Source organism: Lycium barbarum, chromosome 5 (genome assembly GCF_019175385.1).
Source record: "Lycium barbarum isolate Lr01 chromosome 5, ASM1917538v2, whole genome shotgun sequence".
In the NCBI taxonomy this organism is placed as follows: Eukaryota; Viridiplantae; Streptophyta; class Magnoliopsida; order Solanales; family Solanaceae; genus Lycium; species Lycium barbarum.
The window spans coordinates 122594077-122611988 of record NC_083341.1 but is presented as its reverse complement, the minus strand read 5'-3'; the positions used below and the strand labels follow the sequence as shown (position 1 = coordinate 122611988).

The 17912-nt window shown below is 36.1% G+C and overlaps 1 protein-coding gene across 1 annotated transcript; it reads right to left on the bottom strand.

The window, feature by feature from the left end:
* Window positions 1-9539: 9539 nt before the first annotated feature.
* LOC132641336 (protein DETOXIFICATION 29-like) lies at window positions 9540-17631 on the bottom strand. The gene is made up of 8 exons (XM_060358283.1): window positions 17225-17631; window positions 15929-16470; window positions 12937-13023; window positions 12048-12104; window positions 11684-11922; window positions 10911-11029; window positions 10665-10751; window positions 9540-9859 (listed from the first exon to the last, which is right to left on the bottom strand). The coding sequence occupies exons 1-8, from the start codon at window positions 17531-17533 to the stop codon at window positions 9779-9781; spliced, it is 1521 nt and encodes a 506-aa protein (XP_060214266.1). The 5' UTR covers window positions 17534-17631; the 3' UTR covers window positions 9540-9778.
* Between the last annotated feature and the right edge of the window lie 281 nt (window positions 17632-17912).

Here is a 17912-nt window from a genome sequence, read left to right as displayed (position 1 = left end):
TCAAATGATATGGAAGCTGCTTGAGCTCAAGTTTTGGTGGCTCAATAATCGAAGGCTTAGTCGGAGGAGTGGTTATTTGTCAAGGTCAAGAGATAGTTTCTTTGGCTCATAAGAATACGAACCCCAACCAATAAGAGAATTTATCGTTTCAACATACCCCTCCATGTCATCCGCCTCAAAATTCACCAAAATAGCCGAAAGTACTTCGTCAAAGTGCTCCTTCTCTAACTTATGCTCCACCGCTTCGTCTACTACATCGAAAGAATCAATGACCGAAATGCTCTTATAAGCACTTGGCAATTTTAAGCCCTTGCTAGCTTGGAAGGTTACATCTTCATCATTTACCCGGAATTTTATTTCATTCTTTTTCGAGTCCATTAAAGCTCTCCCGGGGGCAAGAAACTGGCCTTCCCAAGATAATTGAAGGCTTCTTTGTCAACCCACAATCAAGGATGACAAAATCTGTCGGTAATAAGAATTCCCCCACTCTAACAAGGACGTCATCAACAACCCCTACCGGTCTCTTGATGGTTCTATAGGCCATTTGGAGACGCATGCTTATTGGTCTAGGTGTCCCCAAACCGGATTGTTTATAGATGGCTAGTGGCATCAAATTAATACTAGCCCCATTATCACACAAGGCACGAGCAAAATCATGCTGACCGATGGTGCAAGGAATAGTGAAAGCCCTAGGATCTCGCTTCTTCTCAACCTTTGAGGACGAAATAATAGAGCTCACACGGTGGGTGACTCCCACCATATCATTCTTGATTGGACGTTTCTTCGTCAATAAGTCCTTCAAGTATTTAACAAATCCCTGGCATTTCTTGGAATGCATCAAGAAATGGGATATTCATTGACAACCCTTTCAATTGGTCATAGAAGCGTTGGAACTTGGCATCCTCCGTTCTTTTCATCAATATTTGTGGAACTGAGGGAGGAGATTTATATGTTTGAGTCAGGGTTTAATTTCCCCCGTGACCTTGCTCTTTTGAGTGCTACCCTCGGTAGCCTTTTCAACACTTGGCACCTCATCACCCTCAAGAACAATAGGGTGTGCCACCTTCTCCTTCTCAATAATAATAGGCACTTCAATTGGTGCCTCAAGTTGTTATTCAATAACCTCATCAACAACCGGCTCGACAATAATAGGCTCAACCACCCTCTCATCCACCGCATTAAGAATCTTCCCACTTCTAGTAGAAATATCTTTGCATGAGGCAATGTGATCACCTCCACTACCCCTTGGGTTCGGAATTGTGTCACTAGGAAGTCCTCCTCTTTGTGGAGGATGTTGCTCACGAGAAAGATCTTGCATTTGTGACTCAAGTTTTTGAATCGAAGCGGTGTGAGAGCCTACCACTTCGGTCAAATTTTCCATCTTCTTGTCACTCTTGTTTTGGTTGTCCAAGATCTTCTCAAGCATATATTCCATTCGAAAGGTCCCTTAATCATTAGAAGGACCCTTTCACTAATTTTGAGAGTTGGAAGAACGACCTTTCCGTGGAACATAGGCATTTGAATTATGATTACCATAATTGTTGTTGTTGTAATCCTTTCTATCTGAACCGCCATATTCATTTCAGCCATATTGATTGCTTTGTTGTTGGGGTCTCCCTTTCTTTTGATAACCCCCTTGACAGTTGTCGATATAATTAGCATCCTCACGTTGTTGTTGCCCCTCTAGATAGGTCTCCTTCGAGACTTGATACATTCCGGGGGCATGAGATGGCATTTCTTCGACAACATTTACACCAGTTTCTTTCTCCGCAAGCCTCTTTGATAGCAAATCCACGGATGATTTGCAAATGAGCAAAAACATGATCTCACTCACTATTCTCTTTGGCCACTGTGGCAACAGAAGAACTACCATTGGATAAATCTTCACTATCATTGGAGTGCCAAGGTTGGTGATGAGTGGTGAGCCAGTTTCAGCAAAGTAGTAATATTTGCAAAAGTCTAATCCATGAAACAACCACCCGTGGCCGTATTAACCGCAATTTGATTCATAGTGTCTAACCCCTTGTAGAACTTCTCCATGAGCACATTATCCATGAAACCATGAGTCGTAGATTGGGTTAGATAGTACTTGAACCGATCCCAAGCACTGTGTAGTTGTTCGCCCGGTAATTGCTTGAACTCAAAGATTTTGTCTCGGAGTTCTGCCTTTTTGCTCTGCGGAAACCACTTCTTCAAAAGAATATCGGATAATTCGGCCCATGTGTGGATTGAGTTGCTTGGAAGCTTCTCATACCATTCATGAGCTTCTCCAATAAGAGAATGTTTAAAAAGCCTCAACCGAAGAGCATCAGAATGAACAACGCCATTTGTTTGTTGAGTACACACATGCAAGAAATTTTTGAGATGGCAAAGTGAGTAATTCTCTGAAGAATTTTTGAAATACCCCTCAAGTTTCAATAAATGGTAAAGATGAATCTCCACTTCGAAGTTTGCATTTCTAACTCGAGGAGGAACTACCACAGCTGCATACTCCTGCATCATTCATAAAATCTGCAAATACATTCTCATCCTCTCCCATTACCGGTTCAGGTACAAGAGGGTTTATATGGAGCCGTCCTCAATTTTTGTTTCTTCGATTGTTTCGGTTGGCTCTGGCAGCCATCTGTTGCCTAATAACAAAGTGAAAACAAACAGAGTGATGGCATAGAAAAAGGTTTAAAGAAGAGTATTTAAAAATTAGTAAATTTCAAAACCGTATTCCCCGGCAACGGCGCCAAAATTTGATACGCTCAAATTACACCTAAATTTGGCGTAAGGCGGTCGGTGTCAAATATAGTAACCCAACTAGGTTGGGGTCGAATCCCACAGGGAATAAAGTGTGAAATAAATACTAAACATATATTTTACTAATCTCTAATGACTTTAGTTCTATTCCGACTAGTGTAGAAAAAGGGTTTTGGTTTGTATTCGCTATTTTGAAGTATTTGGAATCTGTTTGGATTAAAAGAACCAAAATTGTGTCCCCGCTGTGATTAGATGTTATGCTATGGGTATCAATATGATATATTTCTAATGGGTCGAGGTTTCGTATGCACTTAATCTCTAATGCACTTCCTAATATTTTTCAATAGTTAGAAAATATTTCTTTTCATGATTTTCATAAATATAGAAAAGTTGCAAGTAAAACTGATTAAATATTCCAAGTAGAACTCATCTTATCCCTAAGTGAGTTCATTAAACGAGGATTAGTGCCCCAAGTCCTTGTTATATTATTTCAACTCAAACCCTAGTTCATCTTTCCAAACAAAGCTAGGGTTTGTGCATAGGTAAGTGTTTGCAACCACTAACTAGCAATGAATATGAGAAATAATAAAACACGTCACAACCCATTATATATATATATATATATATATATATATATATATATATATATATATACAATGTTAGACACCCATTACATAACACCCATCATTTGGGTCCATAACTTTGATTAAAGAAACTACTCACACATATTGGTCACAAAAGTAGTAAGCAATAATAGAGACATAAAGCTTACAAAGTGTAATAAAGATGGGGGGGGGGGGGGGGGGGGGATGGAATCTTTTTTTCTTCACTAAGCTCCAAAAGTGGAGCATTCAATGATCACCCACCAATGGAAAAAGCATTAAATGTTGGAGAAATATCTGATGTGTACAAGGACCTAAAATGTTCTTTAAATAAGCTCCAACAACATACATCAGCAAATGGAAAAACTTCCCCTAGTAGCATGATCGATGGACCGTCGATGCCTTCGTCTTTTGTTTCTTCAGTTCTATGGTCCATTCGACGGTGCCGTCGACCAGTTTGACCCTCCGTTGATTCTTCCGTCTTTCTCTCTTCTGGAAGACAAATCTGTTTGACGATACAAATGACAAAACGTCGATCAGGTTGACGCTTCGTCGATGGCTCCGTCCTTTGTCCTTTTCAACTTTGGCCATCATTGGAAAATTAAACTTATCGGCGCTTCAAAGGACGGCCCGTCGATTGATCAACGGACCGTCGAATCTTTATTTCTGGGCAAATTTTTCCTTTTTTCTCTGTTTTTGCTTTTGGGCCATCGTCTTCCTAAATCACCATAATAACACATTAAAATGACCCAGACTTACTTGAAAACAACCAAAATTCATAGTAAAAAGGCGTCGAATGCGCCACAAATCCACGGCACATCAAGGATGCATCTTCAGCAACTTGGGATAAGTTTGTTGATGCTTTGATTGATCACTTCTAGCCGATTAAGGTTAGAGAGGCGAAGGCCTATGAATTTAAGAGGCTCAAGCATAATAGTATGAGTGTGAATGAGTATTATCTCAAGTTTGTTTCCTTGTCTAAGTTTGCTCAGTATATGCTTCCTGACATGAGGGCCATAGTTAGAAGATTTGTGTTGGGCCTTATACCTGACTTGTATTGTGATGCTAATATTGCTGCTCAGAATGACAAGACGACTATCTCCAAGATAGTTGCCTTTATTCAGGGTCTTAAGGACCGAATGAAAGAGGACGAGGCTCTTCAGAAGGAAAAAGACAGGGAATTTAATAAGAGAGTTAGGTCTGCAGGTAACTTCAGTCATGGGGAGGTGGAGGCAGAAAATTCTTCAATAACAGATCATCAGGACCCGCTTCATCTGTAGCCGGTGCTCCAGCCCCAAAGTTCAGGAATGATCAGAAGAAACAGAATTGCAGACCAACTTACTCTTATTCTCAGGCTAGTGTGGGCCAGCAGACTTACGATAATTTGGTTTGCAACAAGAGTGGTAAGAGGCCTCCAGGGGAGTGTCCTATGGGTATGGATATATGCTACGGGTGTGGCCAGCAGGGCCATTTTCAGAGGGACTGTCCATCAGTGAGACAGGGTACCGGAGGTAAGGTGGCTCGGTCCACAAATTCAGTAGCTCCTCGTAATTCTCAAGCCCAGTCAAGGCATGGTGCATCTAAGTCTGGTAATGCAGGTGGAGGTCAAAACTGCTTGTATGCTTAGGCAAGTCGTCAAGATACAGAAGCACGTGCAGATATTGTCACAGGTACACTAACAGTCTTCACTTTTGACGTTTATTCCCTTATTGATCCAGCATCCACCTTATCTCATGTAACCTCATTTATTACTAAGAAATTTGGGATAGAACTATAAAAGTTGCGTGAACCCTTTGAAGTGCCCACTCCAGTTGGAGAGTCAGTTATAGCTAGACATATTTATAGAAGTTGCCCAGTTTTAGTCGATCATCACAAAACCATAGCTGACTTAGCAGAATTAGAGATGGTAGACTTTGATGTAATCATGGGTATAGATTGGTTACCTTCATGTTATGCCACAGTGGGTTATAGAACCAACATTGTAAGATTTGAATTTCCTAACGAACCAGTCATAGAATGGAAGGGTAATTCAGTAGTACCTAGGGCTAGATCTATTTCCTATCTTAAGGACAAAAATATAATTTCCAAGGGGTATGTCTATCACTTAGTTCGGGTCAGGGATTCATAGATCCAGAGCCCAACTCTCCAGTCCGTACCAGTCGTTAATGAATTTCTAGAAGTCTTTCCACAATATCATGCCGGAGTTTCTTTGGTAGGGAGATAGACTTTGGAATTGATCTACTTCCCGACACTGAGCCAATATCTATTTCGCCATCCAGAATGGCTCCAGCAGAGTTAAAAAGTTAAAAGCTCAGTTGAAAAAATCTTCTTGATAAGGAATTTATTAGGCCTAGCGTTTCACCTTGGGGTGTGCCAGTCTTGTTTGTCTGAAAGAAAGATGGTTCCTTACGCATGTGCATTGATTACCGTCAGTTGAACAAGGTCACCATTAAGAACAAATACCCTCTTCCCATAATAGATGATTTGTTAACCAACTTCAGGATGCCCTAGTGTTATTCTAAGATTGACCTCAGATCAGGATACCATCAATTAATGGTTAAGGAAGTTGATATTCCTAAGACCGCTTTCAGAACCCGTTATGGTCATTTCAAATTTCTTGTCATGTCTTTTGGGTTGACAAATTCACCAACCGCTTTCATGGACCTTATGAACAGAGTCTTCAAGCCCTATCTTGATCTCTTCGTCATTGTTTTCATCAATGACATTTTGGCGTATTCCCGTAGTGAGGCTGAATATGCAGTACATCTCAGAATAGTGTTGACACTTCAAGATCGTGAGCTCAATGTTAAATTCTCAAAGTGTGAATTTTGGCTCAAGTCAGTGGCATTTCTCGGCCATATGATTTCAGGTGAAGGTGTGAAATTTGATTCTCAGAAGATTGATGTCGTAAAGAATTGGCCCAGACCCACTTCAGTTTCTGATATAAGAAGTTTCTTAGGTCTGGCGGGTTATTATAGACGCTTTGTGGAGGGGTTTTCCTCTATTTCAGCTCGGTTGACTAAATTGACTCAAAAAAAAGGTTAAGTTTCAGTGGTCAGATGCATATGAGCAAAGTTTTGAAGAGTTGAAAGAGAGGTTGAATTTTGCTCCAGTTTTGACGCTACCAGAGGGAACTGAAGGGTTCGTAGTATATTGTGATGCTTCAAGAATTGGTCTCGGATGTGTCCTAATGCAGCATGGTAAGGTTGTAGCTTATGCATCTCGTTAGCTTAAGACTCGTCAAAAGAATTACCCGACTCATGATCTAGAATTGGCAGTTGTGGTTTTGCACTTAAGATATGGCGTCATTATTTGTATGGGGCGCATGTTGATATTTTTACCAATCATAAAATCTTGCAGTATATCTTCAAGCAAAGAGAGCTGAATCTTAGGTAGAGAAGATGGCTCGAATTGCTTAAGGATTTTGATGTAGATATTCTCTATCATCTAGTTAAGGCGAATGTAGCAGCTGATGCTCTTAATCATCGTTCGATGGGTAGTTTAGCTCACTTTGAGACAGATAAAAGAATTATGACCAAGGAATTTCACCGTTTAGCAAATCTAGGAGTTCGACTCTTGGACTCCGAAGATGGTGTTGTTGTTGTTCAGAACAGAGCTCATTCCTCCTTAGTGCTTGAAGTTAAAGAGAAACAGTTTAGTGATCCCTACATGTTACAGCTGAAAGAGGGGATTCACAAGCACAAGACAACGGGTTTTGAACAAGGGAAAGATGATGGTACCTTAAGGTACCGAGGCAGGTTATGTGTTCCAGATGTAGATGGGCTCAGAGAGAGAATCATGTCAGGTTCCACTAAGATGTATCATGACCTTAAGGAAATTTATTGGTGGAAAGGCATGAAAAAGAATGTAGCAGACTTTGTGGCTAAGTGTCCGAATTGCCGACAAGTGAAAGCCGAACACCAAAAGCCTGGTGGGTTGACTCAAAATATTGATATTCTTGTTTGGAAATGGGAGATGATAAATATGGACTTCATAACAGGTCTACCTCGTTCATCCCGTAGACATGACTCTACTTGGGTGATTGATGACCGGTTTAATAAGTCAGCAGCGCACTTCTTGCCAGTTGAAACCATCGATTCAGCAGAAGACTATGCCAAGTTGTATATTCATGAGATTGTCAAATTGCATGGGACCCAGTGTCCATTATTTCAGATCGTGGTGCTCAGTTCATAACAAACTTTTGAAAATCCTTTCAGAAGGGATTGGGAACCAAGGTTAACCTCAGCACAGATTTTCATCCGCAGACAAACGGTCAGGCAGAGCGTACCATTCAGACTCTTGAGGACATGTTGAGAGCATGTGTCCTAGATTTTAAAGGTAATTGGGATGATCACTTGCCTCTCGTTGAATTTCTTATAATAACATTTATCAGGCTAGCATCAAGATAGCACCGTTTGAAGCTTTGTATGGACGAAGGTGTAGATCACCTATTGGTTAGTTTGAGGTTGGTGAAGCAGAGTTGTTGGGACCAGATTTGGTCTATCTAGGCTACGATTGTAAACTACTGAGATCTATTGTGATTCATATTACTACCAGTCTTACGTGAATGTGCTTAGTGACTATATTTGACTGCTTACATGTCTATTTGTTGATTTCTTTCTTCATATATGTGGAACTAATTGTTGTCGGCCTATGATAACCACCAGTACATAGTGTTTGTACTGATACTACCTTTCCGTACTCTTTCTGAGTGCAGAGTTTGTCTCAGATTCTACTTCGGCCTCTGCGAGTGATCCGAGGACAGTTTGTTGAGTTTCCAGGGTGAGCTACTTGATGGACTTCTGCAGCTCGGAGACTCCCCTCTTATTACTTGTCTTCTCTTGTATTCTGAGATAGTATTTGCATTACGAGACTTATAGTTATTTCAAACTTGAAGTTTAGTAGCTCTTGTACTGTTACAAACTAGATTCCTTAGGGATGTTGTAGTATTTATTCCACACTTATTTATATACATGATTTTGAGACTGCTTATTTTATTAAATCTTCCGCATGATAATTATGATAATTAGTAGCGAAAGGGTCGGTTAATTATGCTTATTGAGTACGATTAATTTTATGCTCATGCTACAGTTGGTGTAACTTTTGTGCAGATACCAATCCTTGCGGAAGGATGTTCATGATCGTGTGTAGAGCGATCGGCTTGTGGAGATTGGGGGTGAGCTGCTTAATGGTTCGCCACATCGTGGACCTCCCTCTATCTTTCCTCATTTCATTCTACAATGTATTTGGTTTTAGACTACTATATTATTTCTTAGTTAAATGCTCTTGACCCATATCGCTAGTTCTTGGGAATTTATTTGTATTTTTCGCACTTATGATGCTTCGTTTATGCTATTATAATTTTCGACTGATTTAAATATTTTCATAATGTTCCTTAATGATGAAAATGGTTTAACATGAATTGATTCGCCTATTTGGTTGGAGCATATCGGCTTAGGTAAGTTGAGTTGTGACAAAAAGTGTTTCTTGTAACCCTGGCAGGTAAAGGACTGAGATAGAGAGAGCATCTCTTCCTTAAAGTCCTTTATAGAGTGGGTATTAGTGAATGAATAAAGACAATAGGCATATGTAAATAAATTAATTAAATTTTATTGTCAAAGTCAACCAATGGGCCTAAAAATAAAAAGAAAATGAAAATGATTGTTGGAGTCTCCTTACTTTTCAGCCATAAGCTAAGTCTTCCTCAATAACAAATCAATTTCCAATACATTCCGATAAGGCCTTGAACATGAACAAAACACGTATATTCAAAAACTCGCAAATGTCTATTATAATACTACACTGGTAAGAAGATCGCGAGGTCTGCTATAACTTGGATAGTCGTAGAATAAAAGGAATCGTCTTAGAAAATGACTTAAAAGATAGATGTCGATGCAAATTTAGATAGAAATGGTATTCGATGTCTATTAAGGACATTTTTGAACTAAACTATTAACGGAGGACATTTTTGCTTCAATTTCACATACACTATTAACGGAGGACATTTTTGCTTCAATTTCGCATTGTGTAAAGGCATTTTTGACGTTTTCCATTGTCCGATCTATATTGCTCTTAATTTCGCTCGAAACAAAACTTATTGCCGCATGAACTCAAATTTGTTTTCCTCTTTTATTTAAGATCCACAGCAAATAATAGGAAGTACTTTTTTCCATTTCATATATGGCCAAAAAGTTGGGGAAAAGGGAAATGAATTTATTACCAAGAAGAAAGTAGAATTGATTCCCCTTTTAAGTGGAAATGAAGTACCAAAACTTCAGTTACAAAAAGCTTTCAAAAATGATAAATCACACTACCAAGGGACAGAGAGAAATAATTGAAAAGTGGAAAAAGTTGGATTATTGATTCTATGAATTTCAACCATCAAAATCTTATAAAAGGGAACTTTATCCCCAATACTGCTTTGTCTAGTCTCAGCTGATGGCGTATCCATCAATGACATTGGCATTTTTGTTTCCTCCCAGTTGCTTTATTCTATCTCCAGCGTCAGAAGCCTGCATTTATCCAGATTAAAGATTAATCTCAAGCTTGATTCGACACTACTCTTATCTATCCATATTTATGAGGAATTGGTGTAAACTCAAACATAGATTATTTAAGATCACATGAAAAATACTATTTCATCTGTTTCATACACATTGTTATATTTAAAACGGTAATTTAACTTTAAACTTCTCATTTTACTTTTAATGAAAAGTTTTTATAGCCACAAATGTTATTACATGTTTAAAGTCACAAGAATAAAAAGTCTTATAGCCTACAGATATTATGACACTTATAATATCATAAGCTTTTAAAAACAAATTCCTTTGTTAAATTTGTGCCGAATTAAAACTATGTCATATAAATTGGAACAGAGAAAATATAAGTCAGCATATATAATTAGTAATTCAAAATATTTAAAAAGAACTTAAAAATCATAATAAAAGAAAAATTGCTTGACTCCGTTTATAATCAGATAAAACGAGTCGGAAAAGGTTTTTCTTATAATAGTATAGAATAATAATATCAAGGTTAAGAGGAGGAGGGGGAAAAAAATCATATTTTCAGCAAGAAGGTTGAAGAGTGAAAAAGAAAGAATACCGCATTAATGGCTTTCGTGTACCATGTTAACCCAAAATTACATTAATGTGTTATGTTTTTATCATTTTCATTTTGTAATTTCTGATCCCAGTTATTCTTTGTGAATATTAAAAAGATCATCGAAAAGCTCGAGTACCTCAAGCAAATGATATAGAACCAAGAAAGATTAATTGGTCTAAGAGAAATAGTGAAACCACAAACGATATTGTAGATTACCTCCTTGTCCCAATCAGTTCTTGCAACTATCCAAATCAGAACACAAGTCTGAGCTGTAGTTCCAACTAACATCCCATACCACATGCCCTGAAAAGCGCAATTTTGGTCATAACAAATTGCAAAACCAAAAGTGACATAAACTTGTAAGTACATCTAATCATCAATAACCACCACACTTTAATGAACGGGTTAAAAGTGAAATCAAAGAATCAAAATATTAATAAGATGAGGGAAAATGATTAGTACCGGCATGCCCCAGTTGATGAAAAAGGTAAGGAAGAGACCCAAAGGGATTCCAATGACATAATAGCATACTATGTTCACATAAGCCACATGTTCTTGCCATCCTGCTCCAATTGCCACCCCTGTTGTTTCACATTTGTAGCATTTATCATTTTATTAACAACATCATCAAAAAATCTAAAATAAAGATTAATGTTGTCACTTATAGTAGTAGTCAAAGCCATTAGTTTTTAAAATTTTCTCTTGTTAATTACTTATTTTTATTCTTTTTTCCCTCTTGTTTTATAATCATCTATCTCAATTTATGTGACATTTTTTGCTTTTCGAGAGTCAAACAAGAAAAAATTTGACAGTGATTTATTCGCATGCCATTTAAATATTTTAAATTTTTTAATTATTATGACTTATAGTACTTTTATGTAGTTTCTAAATATGTAAATTATTTTTCAAAATACTTTAAGATTTTGTGTCCAAATCACAGTCAAAATAAAAAAGTTTTGACTCTCGAAATTCGAACTATGTCACATAAATTGAGACAGAGGAAGTAATTTATTTTCTTGATTTTTTTTTCTTCTTTCAACTTTTTGTTGATAAAAATATACTACCTAGTTGAAATACATAATTCGTAAATAACAACAACACTAAAAAGAATTGAATCAAAAATTGAAAATCATGATAAAATTTTATTAATAATGATAAACTCACTTTCACTCTTAATATCTACTCCATATAAAGCGAGTAGAAATAAAAATGAGCTTTGGGAGATCAGTACGTACCAGAGAGTGTAGGTTGGAGTGTGTTGACAAAGAGGGTTAGTCCCAATACAGGAGTGAGATCATACACCATCCTTTGTACTTTTGCATTATTTGTGAACAAAAGTGGGTATTGGCTTCTCGTAAGGATGAGTAAAAGTGTCAACAATGCACCAATTGCAAGTGAAGTAATTGAGACCACCACCACTGAGAACTTTGCTCTTCTTGGATGTCCTGCTCCTAGTTCATTTGATACCCTCACACTACCAAAAAAAAAAAAAAAAAGAAGAAGAAAAAAACTTTACTCCTTTTTATTGCATAAGTTTTATAATTAATCAAGGATTTGTCAGTAAGTACTGTACTAAACAAAATTAAAGTACTGACATACCTTATTGCAGCATTGAATCCAATACACAACATGAACGTCCATCCTATTATGTTTGCACTGCAATTCATATTGTGACATTGTGTCAGTCAATAATAAGTGAACAGCACCAACAATTACAGTGCATGCGTTAATTATTACTGCTGTTTACCTACAAAGTTGATATCTCATAAATATATCTTACTTTTCTTTAAAGATTATTGAAAAAATTAATATTTTATATTTTAAAATAATTAAATTTTAAATTTTAATTTTATTATTAATTAAATGATTTATAGTCATATAAATCTCTAAAATTTATTTTAGATTATAAATTTTGAAAGTCTATATTTTGTCTTATCAAATAATGTCACATAAATTAAGACGAAAGGAGTAAAATATTAGGGTTGTTAATTTGACAGACTAGATTATAGATTATGATAGAAATCACCTCAACCTACTGGCTATTTGGTACTCAAATTATGTATCACAGGGACCTAATAGCTTAAACTTTAAAATCCTGATTTTTCTTGTCCTTTCTCATCCTAAATTGATTTGTGCTTAACCCTACTTAGAAATGCTTAATTGTTTAATTATGTTTTATATTGAATCATGTTTTATATTTTATCTTCAACTCTTCTTCCAAAATGTCATTGTTGAAACCAACTATAATGAGACTCCAAAAATAAAATATTACAAGCAATTGTGCTTTGACCAAATTTACGAAGAATCTTTTCTATTATACTACTTCTCATCCGTCCCCTCTTTTCCACATCTCACAACTACCAACCATGGCTCTCAGCCACGTTTACCTATTTTACTTTTAAATAGACACTTTGGCAAGTTGAGACTTGAGAGGTACTTTAGTAGTAGTAAAAAGGAGTAGTGGGAGTAGGTAAGTTAACAGACAGACCATATTGAAGTAGCATCCACCGCAATTTCTGCATCCTTAACGTATCCTGCGGCCAGAATCAACGACATGAAATACCAAAGTTCTAAGCTGCACACAGTAATAAACAAAGCAAATATTCATCAAAACCAAATTTAATATTATTCTTCAACTAAAGTGAGAAACTATTTTATTGAAAGTTCAACTTTGTAACTGAGATTCTATAGTAATATTATCTCAAGGGAAGATAATAGAAACGAAAAGCTTACATAATACTCCAACAAAGTACTCCATTGATTTTTTAAAAAAAATACATAGTAAGAGAATTTGATGTCCAAATACTTTATCAACCCATATTTCATCCAAATTCTAACAATTGGAACTACTCATTCTTTTGGCAAAAGACATTGACCCCTCAACTATATCTCAAAAGTCGATATCACACTTAAATGATATCACATTTAAATTTTACTAGTGACCTATTACACATCTAAATGTTTAAAAAGTGAATTTATTTACCTCCTACAAACATTACCAGTTGCACAATGGGAAGTGTAACACAATCTCTAGCCACATCAGCGCCACTTTCGAAATTTCCTAAATTTTAATTTTATCTTCATTTCCTTTTCTTTATTCATTTGATTTTCTTTTTATTAATTATATTTACACTAATTAATCCCTAATTAACCATTAAAATCCTTCAATAATTACATCTTCTTCATCACCACCAATCCGCCACCACCATCGCCACCAGTTTCACCACCACCAATCCTCCAAAGAGGCGGATCTAGGATTTAAGTTTTAGGGGTTCAACATCTTAAATTTTTAGCACTAAACCTATTATATTTCTAAAGTTATGGGTTCATATCTACTATTTATTGTAATTTTAATAAATTTTTACACATAAATTTATACCCCACAACGGAAGTTTGGGGTTCAATTAAACCCCAAGTTATAGAGCTCCAGCCGCCACTACCTCCAATAATTGTGGACAAATGAATTTGAACAGAGGGAGTATTAGTAATTTTACTGCTGCTGCCATTACATCAGCAATAGTAGTACCAGCCCGCCCCCACCCCATTCCACCAACTCTATTACTACTACTGCTACTGCTATTCCACCAACTCATATTCACATTTCACCCCACCAATCCTCCAAATTCATATTTGTTTAATCCCATCCCCAACCCCACCCCATTTCTTCTTCATTCCCCACCCCCACCCCATTTCTTCCTGTTTACCCGCCACTGCTACCTTCCCCCCGCCCCTTCTCCTCCTCCTCCCCTATCTTCACGCCCCCTGCCCCTTTCCTCCATTTTTCTCATCACAATGTTTAATTGGGCAATTAATTGTTACTTTCTAATTTCATTATAAAAAATAAAAAAATCCACAATCCAATGGACTTCGTAGAGATTTAGTAGTAACCAGGTTTCATGGCTACAAAATTTCAAGTTTTAATGGCTCCAAAATCTGAACCTTCTCTTGTAGTATTTTGATATTTTTTTCAAGAAAGGAAGAGAAATGGGTGAAATTGATGGCGGTGGTGGTGGTGGCTATGGTGTTTTCCGGTGAGATAAAGAAGAGGGAGGGGGCGTGGAGATGGGCCGGGAGTGGGGAGAGAGGCGTCGTCGTCGGAGCTCCATCAATGGCAGAAAAATGAAGAAGAAATGAGGGTGGAAGTGAGATTACAAAATGAAAGAAGAAGGGTGGAGGGTGGGAGTGGGGGTGGGTGGGATTACAAAAATATGAATTTTGCTTAATTAAAAAAAAAAGAAAAAATGAATTAATTTTAATCAAAACACTCTTATTTTTTAATTATTTTTATATTTTATGCCATATCAGCTCAGAGGGTGTTATTAATTTCACTTTTTCATATATTAGGTGTGTAATATGTCACTAGTAAAATTTAAGTGTAATATTGATTTTTAAGGTATAATTGAGGGATCAATCTATATCGTTTGCCCATTCTTTTTTAAGACTTGCCTCTATGCTTGTTACAATTATCTTTTCACATTTTTCTTAACTCCATAAAAAGACAATAAAATATTCAACTGGGACCATATGGCTCTCCAAATTCATCACAAAAAAACACAATTATAAATATACCCCCCCCCTCCCCGGGGCCACGCTCTCATGTACCCCTTGAATATACTGAAAGCATAAAAAATCATCTTTTTGACTCGAGACATTAGGAGCTTCAATGAAAAGCAGAGTACAAACTAACATAGAAAGCTCTGCTTCAATTTATTGATGATTTTAACATTTAAAGAAAAGAAATGAAATTTTATGATCTTAAACTAAAAATATGTATAACATACCAAAATGTCTTTTAATGTCTTTTAATCTTGTACTCTTAAACATGTCATGTGAAATGTTGAAATTGAAGAGTTGTCAAAAAAAGAAAAAAAAAAGTACTCTTTTTAAAACGGACTAAAAAGAAAAATAAGACAAACAAATCGAAATAGGAAGATTATTTAATACTCTAGTTGATGGGATAAGGTGAATATCAGGATGAAAGTTAAAGGTATAAATTTATTCATGTTAAAAAATTCATCTTTTTGAGTCGAGACATTAGGAGCTTCAATGAAAAGCAGAGTACAAACTAACATAGAAACTCTATTTCAATTTATTTATGATTTTAATTTGACATGGAGTTTAAAGAAAAAAATTGAATCTTAAACTAAAAATATGTATAATATACCAAAATGTCTTTTAATCTTGTGTTCTTAAACATGTCATCTGAAATGTTAAAATTAAAGAGTTGTCAAAAAAAGAAAAAAAATAATCTTTTTAAAACGGATTAAAAAGAAAAAGTAAGACAAACAAATCAAAACAGAAGGAGTATTTAATACTCTAGTTGATGGGATAAGGTGAATATTCAGGATGAAAGTTAAAGGAATAAATTTATTCATGTTAAATTTGTACCTTCAACAAAACAGCTTATAAAATTAACCCCGAACTCAATGAAAAGTAAAACCCATAAAATTGATCCTTTTAACTCAAAAGAGAGAACATACCATATCATGACCCCAGAAGCAAGAGACAATCTAATAAATGACCAAAGATTTTTGAATGCCTCCCAAGAAAATCCAGACCAAGCTTGACCGCAATTCCCCCAAAAAATATACATCATTTTTGCACCAACCATGAACCACCATGAACAATTTAGTACCACTGCACCTGCAGCCAAACCCCAACCCAACTTCAACATAACCAACCAAGCTAACAAAGCGTGCATAGCAAAAGTAACCCCAGCTATGACTGCCATAGTCATAATCTTGCTTTGAGCTTGAAGAAACTTCATTATGGGGAACTCAAAGGCATAAGCAAAAACCATTGGTATCATCCATATTGAGAATTGTCCTGCCCATTGTGCTATTCTTTCCTGTTGGCCTATTAAGGTTAGAATTTGGGTGGCAAATATGTTCAAAAACATTAAAACTAGTGCAGTTGCACTGAGGATTATCCATGATCTTTGCATGTAAATGCCAAGCATATCTGTTTGTTTAGCTCCAAATGCTTGCCCACACAGTGTCTCCAATGCGCTTCCCATTCCCAACTGTCAAAAAATGTTAATTATTGGATTATGAATCTATCATCATAAGTGAAACAAGGTAAATTTATGTGAAACAGGACTAATTACTATAAGCGCAAGAAATCCCAAAATTTCCCGTATGCAGAACTTAATTAATGGTAAAAAATGCTCCTAAACTATCATTTTTTTTTTCAAGTTTCATGCCTTAACTATCCGTTATTCTCTTTTTCTACCTGAATCTATATATTAAAACACACCTAGTTGATAGTTCAGGTAATAAAAATGGACAATTTATAGCTGGCCTAATCATTTTCGAGGTATGTTCAGGTAGGAAAAGAGAACAACTGATAATTGGGACATGAACTCACGAAAAAATGATAGTTCAGCTTTCTACCATCAATTCTAAAAAGATTTACTCTAGTATTGACATTCAGCCCCAAAATCACGAAAATGAAAGAAGAAAGCTCCAGTATTCACATGAATGATTTCTCCCTTCTCTATTAATTCTTCTTAAACAAGAGGAAATCCATGTTCCATTTTCCTCAAACTTTTCAAGAATTAACTTCAAAAGTATAATTTTAAGATCTTGACATCCACAGAAACTCTACAACAACAACAATAACAACATATCTATTGTAATCCCACATGTGGAATTTGAAGAGAGTGGAGTGTATGCTGACCTTAACCTACCTCCTAGAGATAGAGATTCACAAGAACTGTATAACAAAATATATATATCGAAAGAGGAAATTCATGGTTGATTTTATAATAGACGTACCAGGACACCTTCAGAAAATCCAGCAATAACAGAGAGTTGAATAGAGACAGCAGCAAGTTGAATGGTTCCAACATGACCAGCAAAAATTTGAGTAACAGCACCTAATGAATATTGACAAAGTGAAGTGAAAATAGCAGGTCCAGCTAGGTACCACAGCTTTTTAGACTCGTAATGAAATTCCTTTACAAAGTTTTTCACTCCATTAATTTGCTGGATATCATCTTCATCAGCATCAAAAGAAACCTTTGTTGATTTTGGTGATTCCTCCCATTTGGTTGAAGTAAGAAGTGGTACGTTATTGCCCTCCATTGATGCAGGACAAAGATCCACAAGCACCGCTATATTAATGAGATGGTCAAATTATTGGAGATTTTATAACAAATTAATTAAGTGGTGCCCATTTATGATTTATTGTTTTTTTCAAGGAAACCACGACAATTATCTATAATAGTATAGTATATGGACGCACCTCTGAGTCCTGATATTCAAATATTTCCTCCACGTGTGCCACGTGATACTACCATAATTTTATCTAGAAGAAAGCTAAATTATCCCTCGGTCCATATTGTGTGAATTATTTTCCCTATGCAATTTAAGAAGCTAAAGAAAATGACAAGTAAATAAAAAAGATGCAAAACACTAAAAGTATTCTTTCTTTTAAGGCAAAAGACATAGATTCGCTTTCAAA

Excerpts from the sequence above, each read along its gene's own strand:
- LOC132641336 (XM_060358283.1), bottom strand. The coding sequence starts at position 17,533 with ATGGAGGGCAATAACGTACCACTTCTTACTTCAACCAAATGGGAGGAA. Across the intron at positions 11,030-11,683 it reads ACTCCAACCTACACTCTCTG|GGGTGGCAATTGGAGCAGGA; the intron begins GTACGTACTGAT and ends GTGAAACAACAG. Across the intron at positions 10,752-10,910 it reads TCATCAACTGGGGCATGCCG|GGCATGTGGTATGGGATGTT; the intron begins GTACTAATCATT and ends TGCGCTTTTCAG.